The sequence below is a fragment of the Periplaneta americana genome, chromosome 4 (assembly GCF_040183065.1).
Source record: "Periplaneta americana isolate PAMFEO1 chromosome 4, P.americana_PAMFEO1_priV1, whole genome shotgun sequence".
Lineage (NCBI taxonomy): Eukaryota > Metazoa > Arthropoda > Insecta > Blattodea > Blattidae > Periplaneta > Periplaneta americana.
Genome location: NC_091120.1, coordinates 126,868,878 through 126,882,845, shown reverse-complemented (window position 1 = coordinate 126,882,845; position 13,968 = coordinate 126,868,878). Strand labels below are relative to the sequence as shown.

General features: G+C 34.5%; 1 protein-coding gene across 1 annotated transcript in view; it reads right to left on the bottom strand.

Moving 5' to 3' along the window:
• Positions 1 to 5,421: 5,421 nt before the first annotated feature.
• Positions 5,422 to 13,968, bottom strand: part of DCTN4-p62 (dynactin subunit 4) — a 69,649-nt gene continuing 61,102 nt past the window's right edge. The window contains exon 7 of the mRNA XM_069823942.1: positions 5,422 to 12,515. Within this exon, the coding sequence (XP_069680043.1) occupies positions 12,299 to 12,515 (217 nt within the window). The 3' untranslated portion in view covers positions 5,422 to 12,298. The remainder of the gene's footprint in view (positions 12,516 to 13,968) is intronic.

Here is a 13,968-nt window from a genome sequence, read left to right as displayed (position 1 = left end):
ATTTAGCACATTTCCCACGGTAAGCACATCTGCGCCAATTGCTTTACCAGACAACTAGGTGATCAAGTCTTGAGAACTTGGTTTCTCCCTTTAGGTGTTACAGTCTTAGAAATGCCCATTAGTGGTGTTGCAAGCAATGACTTTACAATTTGTCTTGTGAATTCCAGCAAACTGCCTTCTGATAGTGTCTGTACAGCATCCACAAGTTGACTACTGATCCGTTGATATAAAATCTGATAAGTGGCCAGTACCATTTCTTGGACCATAGTCGAAGTCGATAGAGTCCTCTCAATTTGCCAAATATGTCCACACCACCCATACACGCATTACACATTTTTATAACTTTCGGTTGTTGAACAATGATTTTTCTCTTATCCTTAGTTCTCCACCATGAGCATGAGCCTAAAGAAACTACATCTAGTGTTGCTGCATTTGTTGCTATAGTGACCTGAGCATTGTCATTCCATCGTCAGATTACTAGATGTGTGTTTGATGACATGGCAAGTACTTTTTTGGAGGTGCCTTTTCAATTCTATCAGCTGTTATAATTCCAAAACACGTGATATTTACTGTTGAACATTTTTATAATAACCCAAAGGAAGTGAAATAATTGTCTATAAACAGTTTACTGTCATCAGGTAGCAATCCAACACAAAGCATCTATGTAATAGCATTTCCTAGAGTCACCCGTGGTCCTCGTTCGACTCTCCCTGTATACGGTTCGAACTTTATAAGGTACTCTGCAGGCATCGTCAAGCACAAAGCTTATACCCAAATGTGAATGTTTTTCATCGTATTAATTGCTTGATACTATGATGACAAAAATATGGTTCCATTGCTTCGTCAACTGAATATGAATTTGGAACAATGTCAACCATGTTCTGGAACATTTCATTTAGACGATTGAAGAGGGGCCTAAGTTTGTATATTTTATCATTCTTGTCAATTGTGTTATTGTGACTGAAATGAAGGAAATGATGAATTGTTTCAAATTTGTTTCTGGTGATACAGTTTGCAACTATCAGAACGAATCTCCCAGTACATTCTTCGCGAAGGCAATTAGAGATATCCAGACAAAAGCAAAATGCCAAGGTATACATGTCTTCCATTGATCCTATTATATATGGATAACCATTCATTACGGCATATTTTACAGTTTCTCGAATTGTGTGAGTAATAAATAACAGTAAGCTAAATGCCATTACTGTCTCGAGTAGCCTACTCACTCACCCTGCGCGGAAGGGATAATACGTCAGTATTCTGTAATATACCCTTTCACCTCTTTTAAGGGTTGGAGTTAAAACTTCACTTTTGAACACCTCTGTTCTAGGCTTATAGTTTGTAGATTCTTTGCCGTCCATTTCACACATGCTCCAAGGAGAATTCATCTAACAGAATATACAGAAATTGATATCGTTACTGCTCAGCGTATGATATATCATACCATATTTATAAACTGAAATTGTTATGCTTCTATACAAAGATACATGTACACCAAATGGCCTGAATTATTCACGAATACCTAACAAGTAATATTAGCACTAGTTTCATAATTCATTATATAATTTATATTGAAAATAAGTACCTTTATTCCAATCAAAGTTTTCTTTTCTTTACGATCGAAACTCAAAACCTCATACCAACAAGAGAAACGATCACAGAGCATTCAACAATGCCTGAATCTTAAACCACATCCATGTACTGCCTCCATGAAAAAAATTGTTACCTTGAAGTCAAAGGGAAATGAATGAAAAAATATTTCTCACGCCGTATTTTTAATCATACGCTGGGCATTAATGGGTTAATTTGTGCTTTGTAAAGTTATTCCATTTCTCTATTTAATATGATGAGTTAAAAAAATGCAAAGAAAATCTGTTATTATAATATTATTATCTTGTACATAGCAAGATCGATTATTCAATTGATAGGATATTTTATGAGGTTGTCATGACTGAGATATCTATTGCCATTTGCTTTTATTTCTCAGAAGGCCTTGACTGACGGGTATATAAGGACCGGCGCTGTTAGAGGTGGTGGTCGGGGTTTGGGATGGCCCACAAGCAACAAGTTATACTAAATATGTTTAGTGTAAAACTGGCCTATGTCTCTATAGTGGACGGGACATAAGTAACATTCACCCGAACTTTTCCTAATGAAACATTTCGACGCAGGAGTATGACTGTATTGGTTAGCAGCAGCGTCTTTAAATAACAACGCGGTGAAGTGAAGTGAGAGTGGTAAGTTATTCCAGTGCATGTTTGTGAGTTTAAAAACATGGATCACAAACGTTTATTCTGACCAAACAAAGCATTTGCCTGCAGGTTTGTTGCTGAAATATTTTTTGAACAATGGCCTATCTATCAAGAAACAGTGTGGCTCATAAGATTGATTCTCACCTTCCCTGTATCTACTGCGTAGAGTGAACGAAGTATGAGTGCACTGAAGAGAGTTAAGACATTTTTAAGGAACTCCATGTCAGATTCTAGACTGACCAATTTGAGTACTCTGGCTATTGAGAAGAGCTTGTTAAACAGTCTTTTCAGGGATGATATCTTCAAAGAACGCATCATCGACATCTTTGCCTAGCGAAAAATATGCCTACTGGAATTTATCTACGAAAAATATAAGGAATGAACTTTAGAATACCCAGTTGCATGAATGTAGCTTCACCACTGTAGCCTATATTAAATTACTGTTTTTATGATTCTACTATGTAGTTTAGTCATTTTTAATTGCCTATTTTGATATATTTAGTGCCTATTTCCTTCCTCTTTTAACCAAAATAAACCCTTGAACTTCCAGGCTCTAGTGTTTGTAGGTTTTCTTGCACTCCAATATTTTTAGGGATGTTACTATGCATGAATAGGGTATCTGTTGAGATAGTCCAAATTAATTAGGTACTTCATTTGAATTGCACAGAATACAATTTGGTGTGTTGTAAATTCCTATTTTGGCTTGTCTATAATTTGAATATTGTAATTGTATATTTTCGTGGTTTCTGGAGTACCAGTACATCTCCAAGATTGTTATACAACTGTTACCAAGATGCAACATAACCACTCGGTTATGTACAATACCTTCATTGGTAATATCTATAAGTACCGGTACTGGTTCTGTTCTTTCGAGAAAAATACATTCCAAAAACCTCCCATTTTTGCTCCAAAAATGAAAAAAAAAAAAAAAAAAAAAAAAAAAAGAGCAAAAAACATTAAAATTTGAAATAACTTAACACACACACACACACTCACACTCACTCTCACACTCACACTCACTCTCACACTCACACTCACACTCACAATTTTCGCAAGTAAATTCAAAACACAAAAAATTCGCAAAAACAAATCCTTTTAAATATAAACAACTTCAAAGCTACAGTACATTTCAATTTATAATAACGATCAACTTAACATTCCTAAGCCTAGTCAACAACGAAACAGTTCAGTAAATAACAAACTATGATCACTTGCCTCACATTAATGATGACGTAGATACATTTCCCCCATTTCAATGAAAATACAATGCATGTATTCACGATGATCTGGATGTGCCCTCCAGCGGCGGATTTTTAGGGGAGGCAAGGGAGGCCGAGCCTCCCCTAATATTTTACCAGAACACAATATGGCAGTAATAATTTCAGCTGAATTAAGATCACAGACAAGTTACAGCAAATGACGAACATTTTTCCTTTTATATTAAGTTTACTATTCACTACGACTAAGATGTAAGTTACGTAAAGTCGACTATATTCAGTTAGTGATGCCTGCTCGCTATACTGCAGGTAGTACAAATAATTCGTACTGAAAAATAACAGATAGCGCTATAATCTGTATAGTCGATATCTAGCAGCCTGCAGTGTCTATGCGAGAGCGGGAGAAAGGAGTCGGCTAAATGATGCTACTCCCCGGTAACCATGACAACAGCAGTTCAACCAATAAGATAGCTGGTTAGAAGAGTGTTTAAACTTGACTAGAACGCGCGAAGGGAGCCGATTTGGAGACATCCTACCCACCGCTGACAACTGTACTGTTTATAGTCACAGCTGGTTTCGGCTGTATTGGGAAGCTCTCTCTCTTTCTCTCTCCGTGGTTTTAGAAAATTGAGTGACGTGTTGTTAGTTTTCTCTCCCTGCGTAAAAGTTTTCATTTATGTTGTTAGATTTTCTCTTGTTTGCGGGTGTTCTTGTTATTTTATTCTTTTGTGTTACGAGATGTATTTACTTATACAGTATTTTAAATATATCGAGAGTTTAGAAACAAATGCAGATTTGTCTCTAGCTTCTTCTAGTAGCAGTTGTTCAATATGTTGTGACCTGTTTGATCGGTTTGCGAAGAAAGAGGAACATCCAGTTAATTTGCTGTAAAATTAGACTATGTAATAGTAATGAGCAAACCCCGGATTCTTAGGTTTGAATCAATTTTGTTCCTATCTCGTTACTCTCGAAATATTGTTTCTCTTGTTCGTTTTATGTAGCAAAGAGTAACATTCTTAAATGTAATATGACCTAAAAAGACCTAATTCGTAGGTTAGGACTTAGTGTCCCAAAGAGTGGCAATCTTTACCAAGCCGTTATAATATATTAACAGTATGTTGTTTATTTTTATTTTTTTCCCCGTAAAATCATATAAATTCCTAAACATAAGATTTAACATCCTAAAACATAAATTGGAAAACCTAATTTTAATTTCTTAAAATCTATAAATTCTGCGCTTGGTAATAAGGTACTTCACAGACCTTATATTTTTATATTCTCATCATTCACGTCTTGGCCTCCTCAACTTTCAAACCCACCATCCGCTACTGGCGCCCTCTTGAACATCAACTTTGCTAAATAGCCAGCATCCATATATGCAATCTCCACAAATCTCATGAGACGTAGAACTACACGCTCCTTCCATCACCAGATCTAATCTCAAAGTGACAGAGACAAAATGAAAACAATCGAATATCGAATTAATGTGATGTCATCAAACATCAATTTATACATGTTTGGCTCGTGACAGGAGCGGACTTGATTAATAAAAACCTTAACTAACCAAACCTAATCTTCGTATATGCAAGATGTGTAACCAGAGCACAAAGGGAACTGCTTGATTTGATCTGGAATGTACACGCGAAAATGAATTCATGTAAGGATCACACTGGCACTGCAGGAGAAGTCAGTGCTTGCGCCAGAGCCAAACGGTTTCTGTCCTGTTATAAACATCAAACACAAAATGGCTTACCATCACTTCCAATCAGCCAATATCCGTAAAAAGTATGTAAATATAATAAATCTAAACTAAGATTGTTTTCTGCTCACATTTTCTAAGTGTTTCAACATTAGGAATAATAACGTAATAAAAAGCCAAAACCAGTACTTATAGATAATTATCCTTTCATCTGTTTAATGGCTAGGCTCAGGTGAAGAAAAATATGCAAAAATATGATCTTATTCAGATATTTTATTTTGTCTTGGTTGTATGTGCAGTAAAGCTCAGATATGGAGTTGACTACAAGCGTACCATAATATTTCTTATAAATAAAACAGCTCATAAACATTAAAGTTCAATTGCAACACAATAAGATTATGTCCAACCATTTACCTTTAGGTATTGCATGCTAAATCTCTTTATTGCCATAGCGATATTCAATCCAACATCACTCTAGAGTACTAGGACATATGGATGATTATAAGATCTTTATATAGATTCCTAGACTATAACCCATTCACTTTCTATATTTGTTCACCCCTTCCTTTATATGTGAATAAAATAAGTTTATATATACCGTATATAATATGTCATGAATGTTTGTTCTTCAGATTTTGCCAAGAATGGCATATTAACCTGACTTTTCCAGAATCATGAATAATAAAACATACTTATTTCTTTCGAATTTTAAACTCAAATGTCTATAAAATAATACCATTATATACTGGTATACTCCCGAAGTGCACACACACTTCCAGAATATTCAAAAGATCTTTGAGGGTATGAGGCAATTGTTCAGTAATTCTGATTACCTGTTTAGTTTTACATTTTTGTCACAGATAAGTACAGGGCTATCACATAATTTCTCATTAATTAAAAATTAAAAATGTAGATACATTTGTATCCAAAATGTGCATCTTAGTATGTGCCACTAATCACTACAGAAATATAATTTTAGCCACAAATTAATATTAATAATAATGAATATCCACTTTTACCAACAAAACTCTCAACAGCAGATGTCTCCAAAACCGTACTCGCGAATAAGTCGCCTAAACGGAATCGAAGCCAGTATGTAATGAGCGCGCTCCGCCTCACCCATCCCCACATGTACTGTACTCAATGTTTATGCACAAACGAAGAGCAGTGACAGACTGCCATTATCACTGTGTTGGTCAGCATCTTCCATCGTTTCACAATGTCTTCTAATCATGGACGTAGTACATTCAAGGATGAAGAGGAAGAGAAATTTTTTGTGTTAGTGGGGAGAATGTGAAATGCTTATTTTGTACGAAAATTCTTAAGTGTGTTAAAATTCAACATGCGACGACAATACTCGACTCTTCACAAAGAATTACAGGCATGTTGGACATGTGAAAATAATTTATTTTGTGGCTATCTGTATAACTGTTGGTTATACATAATAATCAGTATACTGCAATACGTTTGCACTCAGTTCCGCATGACATACTTATAACTGTTTGTTTAATTTTAGGTGAAATGCTTAGGCCTACAAATATTTTGATAAATATAAAACAAGAAAATACAAACACAAATCATACACGTGTTCTCAATCTTAAACAAAAAAAGCTTCCTGCTAGCTATGTTCTAGCTTGGAATATTGGAAAATCAATGAAGCCCTTTACAGAAGCATCATTTGTAAAATCATGCATACAGAATGCTACTAAAATACTGTGTTCACAACAAAGTCAAAGTTTAAGAAAATTAAATTGTTTCCAATTACAGTCCAGATAAGGAATTTCAAGATTGTAAATGTAATTGATTCTGAAGTCGAAACCACAATTAACTAGTTTGTGGCTTACTCACTTGCATTGGACGAAAGCACAGATAGAAATGACAAAGCTCACCTAGCCATTTTCATTCGAGGAGTTAATGAACATTATACTGTGTCTGAATGTCTTCTAGATGCAATTACAAAATATAACTGGAGAAGGTCTTTCCCAGGCACTGAAAGCCACCATAGAACAGAAGAGGTTGAATTTACAGTGACTTGTGTCAATAGCAACAGACGGGGCTCCAGCTTCATAGTATGTCAAAATAATATACAAACGTATGATATTTCTTATTCTTTTGATGTTATTATTTGTAAACCTAAGCAGACTGTTGCCGCGATCCCACACTGATCTCTCCTATCTGTTGAGGTACGAGTCTCTTCCCCTTCTCTAGTCTTACAGCACACTGTGTTCGGCGGGCAGCATCGAGAGCACGAATGACTATACGCTTTTTGGAGACCTCTGCTCAACAGAATCTCCTGTCTTTCCCTAATTCATGTTATTATTTACGACATCATACGAAATAACAGAGAATACTGCATTACAACTGTCATCACATAGATAAGTATTAGGTTCTAATTTCTGTAGATATGTCTTCCAAAAGAATGTACTTGTAATTTTATTAGTAAAATTGACATGTGAGTCATTCCACGTCAAATCGCGCAAAATTGTACAAATTTTGACCTTCGTATTTCTGATTGTGTTTATATTTTTTTACCAACTCTATGGATCTTATAAACTAACAAGTGTATTTTTATTTCCACCTAAGTCTGCACGTTTTTTAAATATTGCATGCTAAAACTCGTTAAAAATGTCGCACAATGCAACATTTAAAGCATCATATTTCTGAGCATATTGATGTTAAAATTTTTTTGAAAAAAAAAAAATGCATTTAAAAGCTTGAAATACTGTCTTTTGTTAAATATTTACTAACTTATTTTAATATAGTTATTACAAATATTTTTTTATAATTCAATTTTTAAAAGTTTTGAATTAAATATCACTTACTGTTCTCAAACTAGCTTTGTATGACACTGTGCTGATAATACAGAAATTTTAAGAGAGAGATTGGAACAGTGAAAGTTTGGGATGTACTAAATACTGTACAATGCCTCCTCTAAAATTGTGATAATCTGTATCAATATGTACAGTACCTTGGGGTGAACAAATAGCATTCTGCATAGAGATTTGATTATGCACATTTAAGACATGGTTTTTCAGATATATATGAAGAGGCTTAAGAGAAGGGACATACAATAAAACCTCGATAAGATGCTGTTGAGACTGGGCGAAAAAACATACGTTGAAAGAAAAGCATTTCAGATGGGGAAAACTTCTTTATTTTTAAAAAAATAAAGAAATTTCAGCTTCAAGAGCCTATTTTGTAGTTTGTTGGTTGGTTTGCAATACCAAGCACTTGACAATTTAGTGAATGGTTTTTCTTAATTGGTCTCAATTTAATTTATACTCATTTTAAGATTGTGTGCCTCATATATGTACCTTGGAATAGAAGGCTATGGAGAGTGAGATTATGAACTGACATGTTCCCACTCCTCTCTATCAAGAAGCCTCCATGATGGCTAATGTGATTCATAATGATAGCAACAGTTTAGAACAATGCAAATCTGACTCATGGTATTACAATTTGGGAAAGCACTGACTACCAAAATGGAGACGTAGAATAATCTCTTTTAGTGATTAGGGAGATGATACATAGGTAGTCAGAATAATGAAATAACTTGTTTGATAATATGAATATTAAGAGTAGTACAGAAAATCTTGCATAAAATTTTAGTCATGTAGGCTAACTAAATAAAATTACACACCACTAATCAACGATAAATCTCATTAATATTAATATCTTGCAATTTTATACATGGTTGGTTGGCCACCTTTGGGATCATTCAACCCATTTTCTTCCCAGCAGTGTGTGCTCAGATGTTTGGTTTGTTGCATCCCTTTGTTTAGATTTAGTTTGATACATTGGAGAAGATGTTCTTTGCACAAGTGCTTTCTCCTGTGTTGTATATTCCTATCCTACATAGATGTGTTGCAAGGCAGTCATGTCTTGTATTCAACTGGAATTTTGCCATAGCTTCTTTTCTACGTTTCTTGCTATTTGTGTTCCAGTGTTTACTTATTTCTGTCCATTTCTCACTGTGTGATTTCTGATTGGCTTTTCTACCTCCAATTTAGCTTCGATTTTGTTAGCTAGAGTTTGAGTACTTAAGATTTGATTTTGACAATATAATCTTGTGTTATTTTTTGCTACTTTATCAGTGTTATCAATTATCATTCCCATTTATGCTAATATGTGATGGTACCCACTGAATGTATATTTTCTTGTTCGTATTTTTAAGTATTTTAATTAATTTCTTATTTAAATTACTTTCGAATACTGTAGCAGTTATTTTTTCAAAGCTATGGCGTGCATTGCTGATTTTGAATCTACTATCTAATAAAAGGTTTCGACTTTACGACGATATGCAAAAATTTAGTACACAATGTTATGTTTTTTGTCTGCTGTCATTATACATATGTTTCAGCAGTGCAATATGTGAAAGATCAATTAATTTTAGCTGCGACTCTGAAGGCAAATTTCCTGGATTTGCGGAATAGGGATGACAGAATAACTCTAATTTGTGTTGAGTCATTTTTATTTAGCATTTCTGAATATTCATTTCTTAATAATACACGTTTTCCACATATTAAGGACAGTATATCTCCTTCTTGTTCTATATATCGCTTTCTACTTAAGCTATGCATGGACAACCTTTGCACAGCTACCCCTCTTTTGGTGCATTCTAGTAGAGAAAGTAATGTAATTTGGGCATAGAGCAATCTGCCCGCCAAGCACTTCAGCCCATACAGGCTTGAGTATGCACCACTGGATTATACCATCATGTTAAAGTTTAGTATAAGGCAAACATAGCATTTTCTTGCACCATTGAAACAATTAATTAAATAGAAGTACCAGCACTGATATTTTGTGAACATATGTATACAATCCACTTAAACTGCATTTCGTTACTGCATTGTATGTTTCAACACAATCTTATTTTATGAACACCATATTTGGTTTATTTTTTAGCATTAGTTAACAACGTTCAATCTTTTGTAATTATAAAAACAGAAAAAAATGTTGACAGACTATGATGCACATGTCTATAAGTACAGGATTTTGGACATCCCACATCAAGTTCATATGGGTAAGATTTTTTTTTGTCTTAAATATGGGACATTCTGCACAATACAGGATACCTGGCAACCCTAGAGCAATTGGATAAAAACTCATTCAACTGAAGCTACCATGGAAAATGGAAACAAGGTATTGCTCAACAATTGTATCAAAGAGAGTATTCAGAGGCCCAAAAAGTAGGAAATTTTCAGAATTTTAAGATAAATTGCCGGGATAACAAAACATTATCCTTTTCTCACTTAAATTAGGCATCCTTCATTTAGATTACAAAATTGTGGTAACAAAGTGCATTAACTACGCGAATAAATAAATACAGTAAGTGCAATTTCTTAAGAGACATTTATGATGTACTGAGTTCTAGTATTTATTCTGAGTATTTAAGTATTTAAGAGGAAATGCTGTGAGTTTGGAGCCCACTGAGCATATTCTTGTACAGAGAGAGTCAGAACTTTCTCCGCAGTGGCAGACACACTTAAATCCTGGTGTAGATTGGTATTTCTCCCTTGCCTTAGGGGGTAGCCACGCAAACAATACCGGCGAGCCTCGCCAAGGTTATAGGCCTACACAAACCCTACAGCCAGCAAGTGCATTCATTCCGTAAAATGTTTTCATTTGAAGAATGAGCTTTTTTAGTGGAATAAGTGCTTCGAGAAGGTGACAAATACACTAAAAAAGTGAAACAGAAATTTAGAGAACGATTCCCAAGCTCTTATTTACCTCACTGACATGCAGTGCGCGATCTGGCAAATAAATTTCGCCAGATAGGCCCCATTGTGTGGTAAACCCACAGTTTTAACAGAAGAAAAACTATTATAGTTTTCTAATCGAATGATAAAAAGCCGTAACAAATCGGTTAGAAAATTGGCACAGCAAACTGACATATCTTATTCCAGTGCATGTAGAACATTAAAGATTGAACTAGGATTACAGTCGTACAAGGTATCGGTCATGCATGAACTTTACTTTCAGGTTACGTAAATTCCCAGAATACACGGATCTGGTCCTGCGAAAATCATTATGCAATACATGAAATACCATTTCACTCCCAGAAATTTGGGGTATGGTGTGCCATATCACGAGCATGCATTAGGCCTATAGGACAAGTTTTTTAAAGACAAAGTAAACTCTGAAGTTTATTGCTCAGACATATTGTTTCCTTTTACTGGACAATTAAATGATATTTAATTAAATGTCTGTTTCTTTCAACAAGACAGCTCATACACATAACAGATCTCTGCAATAATTGTGAGAAGAGTTTTCGACAAAATAATAATTTCACAAGAATTGTGGCCGCTGAGATCCCCCAACTAAGGCCTCCTGATTATTTCTTTTGAGGAGCAGCTAAACCTAAAATGTACCAGTCCAATCCTATCATGATCGATGAATTAAAATATGTAATAACAAACTTTTTCAATTCAGTGACGAAGGAAACTTTGAACAAGGTTTTTGAAAATAAGGTGAAACGGTAGGCCTATGTCTCCAAGAAAATGGAAGACATTTTCAACATCTTCTGTAGAGTAGGTAAGTGTTTTGGAATTTCAATATTATTGCCATATTTAGTATTTGTCGCTTCATAATGATTTTATATTCATTCTTCATACCTAGAGCGCTCTCGTTTATTCCACTAGCATAGCCAGTGGTACCACTCCATTCTGCGGATCTAGCACGCTCTCGCTTATTCCACTAGTGCGGAGAAAGTTCTGACTCACTCTGTATAAGAATCGAGAAATTTGGGAATGGGGGGAGTAACATCTTATGATGGCTAGTCTTATAGAGGTTTTAGTGTATTTTATAAGATAAATAAAACTTAATACTTTTCTGTGAAGATTCAACTTTTAAATATTTAAATATAAAATAATTAATATTAAATAAATTATTTATTACTTAGATTTGTATTGCCAGCAACTTTACTAAGATATTATACTGAGCTATAAGCTAATATTACTGATTGATTATTTTTTATGCTTAGATAGCACAACCATAGCACTTTTTGAGATTACTTTTTTTTTATGGGGTTAAAGCGTTACTAACAAAAGACTTCAATAATGAATTTCATTAAGAAACACAAACTTCAATAAAATTATTTGGTATCCCATGAAAGTTGCCATTTTTTACTTTCAGTTACATGACCCAACAGTCTTTCCTACATTAAGAAATATTTTGACTTTGAGGTCAATCTTCTGTGGTTCTTTCTGTTCCAATGTAGCCATTGTGTTTACGTAAGTATACTTCAAGACAAATCCTACAAGAACTTCTCCTGATTCCACTGCTGACATTTGTGGAACCACCACCATCTTCACTGCGGCTTTGTTTGCTTTGCGCCATACCACTACCCTGAAATACAGCGAAAATGAACAATCATATCCAATTCAACAGTTTACATGAAGCATTGTTTGAGACATGATGAATATTAGGAGCAAACTCGTGAAATAGAAATTTCTAAACCCTTTATCAAGTTTGCTCCTAATATTTCCAGAGTCTATATAGAATGATGACAAGGATTTATATTTCATATATGTATGCTTGGATTTTGTAAAAGAGATATTAAATATTAACCAACGTACTCAAGAAAAACTGTCTCAAAGCCATTTTGTTCATAAAAAATTAAACACAATTTGCTCACTAAGTTAAAATTTCTATTTTCGTTAAAATCAAAAACTCACAATTTGCATCTACAGTAGAACTTCATTTTTTTTAAAACACCTGGCAGAACTATTCCCCCCTCTCCCACTAATGGTAAGTATGCTTGACTTTTCATCGTTCACCCATATGAAAACAGATGTGCAGACAGAGTTGTTGCCCAGGGTGTATCATAGGAGGGTAACCGGAACTCCAGGAGAAAACACCTGTGTTACCTGGACAACGGGCTTGACCAACACAAGTTATAAATCAGGGCTACACAGGGGATCGAACCCAAATCCACAGGATTATAAGTCCAATGCTCTAGCCACTAGAAAATTATATAACAGATTCCAGCTTTCAACGAATACATTTGAATAGATTTGCAAATATGCAACCATTATAGCAAATTTTCGAAAATCTCCCAAACGTTTGTGACTGATTTCTGTACAAGATATGGTCATGTCAGTGAGGCACTAGTGGCAATACACCACAACTGATATCTTCATCGATAACACGCATTGATATCTTGACTTATGGTAAACAATGTTATAAATTTAATTACGATACTTAAAAGCATGTTATTGTCATTTCGTGAAAATATCATAGCTATTATGTGTTTGTGAATGTCTGTGAAAGTTTATTGTTAATGTGTGTTTCCTAACAGTAGATTTAACATATATTAAGGACTAACCATACCTGTGCGCTTCGCTACACTTGTTATAAATAAATATCATTGATTTAAATCTGTTATATTTCCAAATATAGCTTTGTTATTGTTAGTGAATAATTAATTTATTATCAATTATAAGTCGTTTGCTCCTGAATTACTTTCAAAGTTGTATTTAGAACTATGAATGTAACTGTTATTACCATGCAATAGTTTCTGGACTTGTTTGATTAATTCTACTTTTAAGCTTGGTATTATGTTAGACCTAACAGCGTCTGAAATAGAATATATTTGTACGAACTGAAGGTTGTTACTCTCAGCTGGAAGAAGGCTTTGTCACCAAACGATACCATTTGAAATAAGGTATTGTACTGCCCTGTATTAGTTAAAATATGTGTTGATAACGGATGAACTACTATAAGTACCTACCTAAGTTTTTAATTGGTTGTGGGAATTCTTGAATCTCAGGAAGAAAAACTTTTCCAGCAGCACAACATA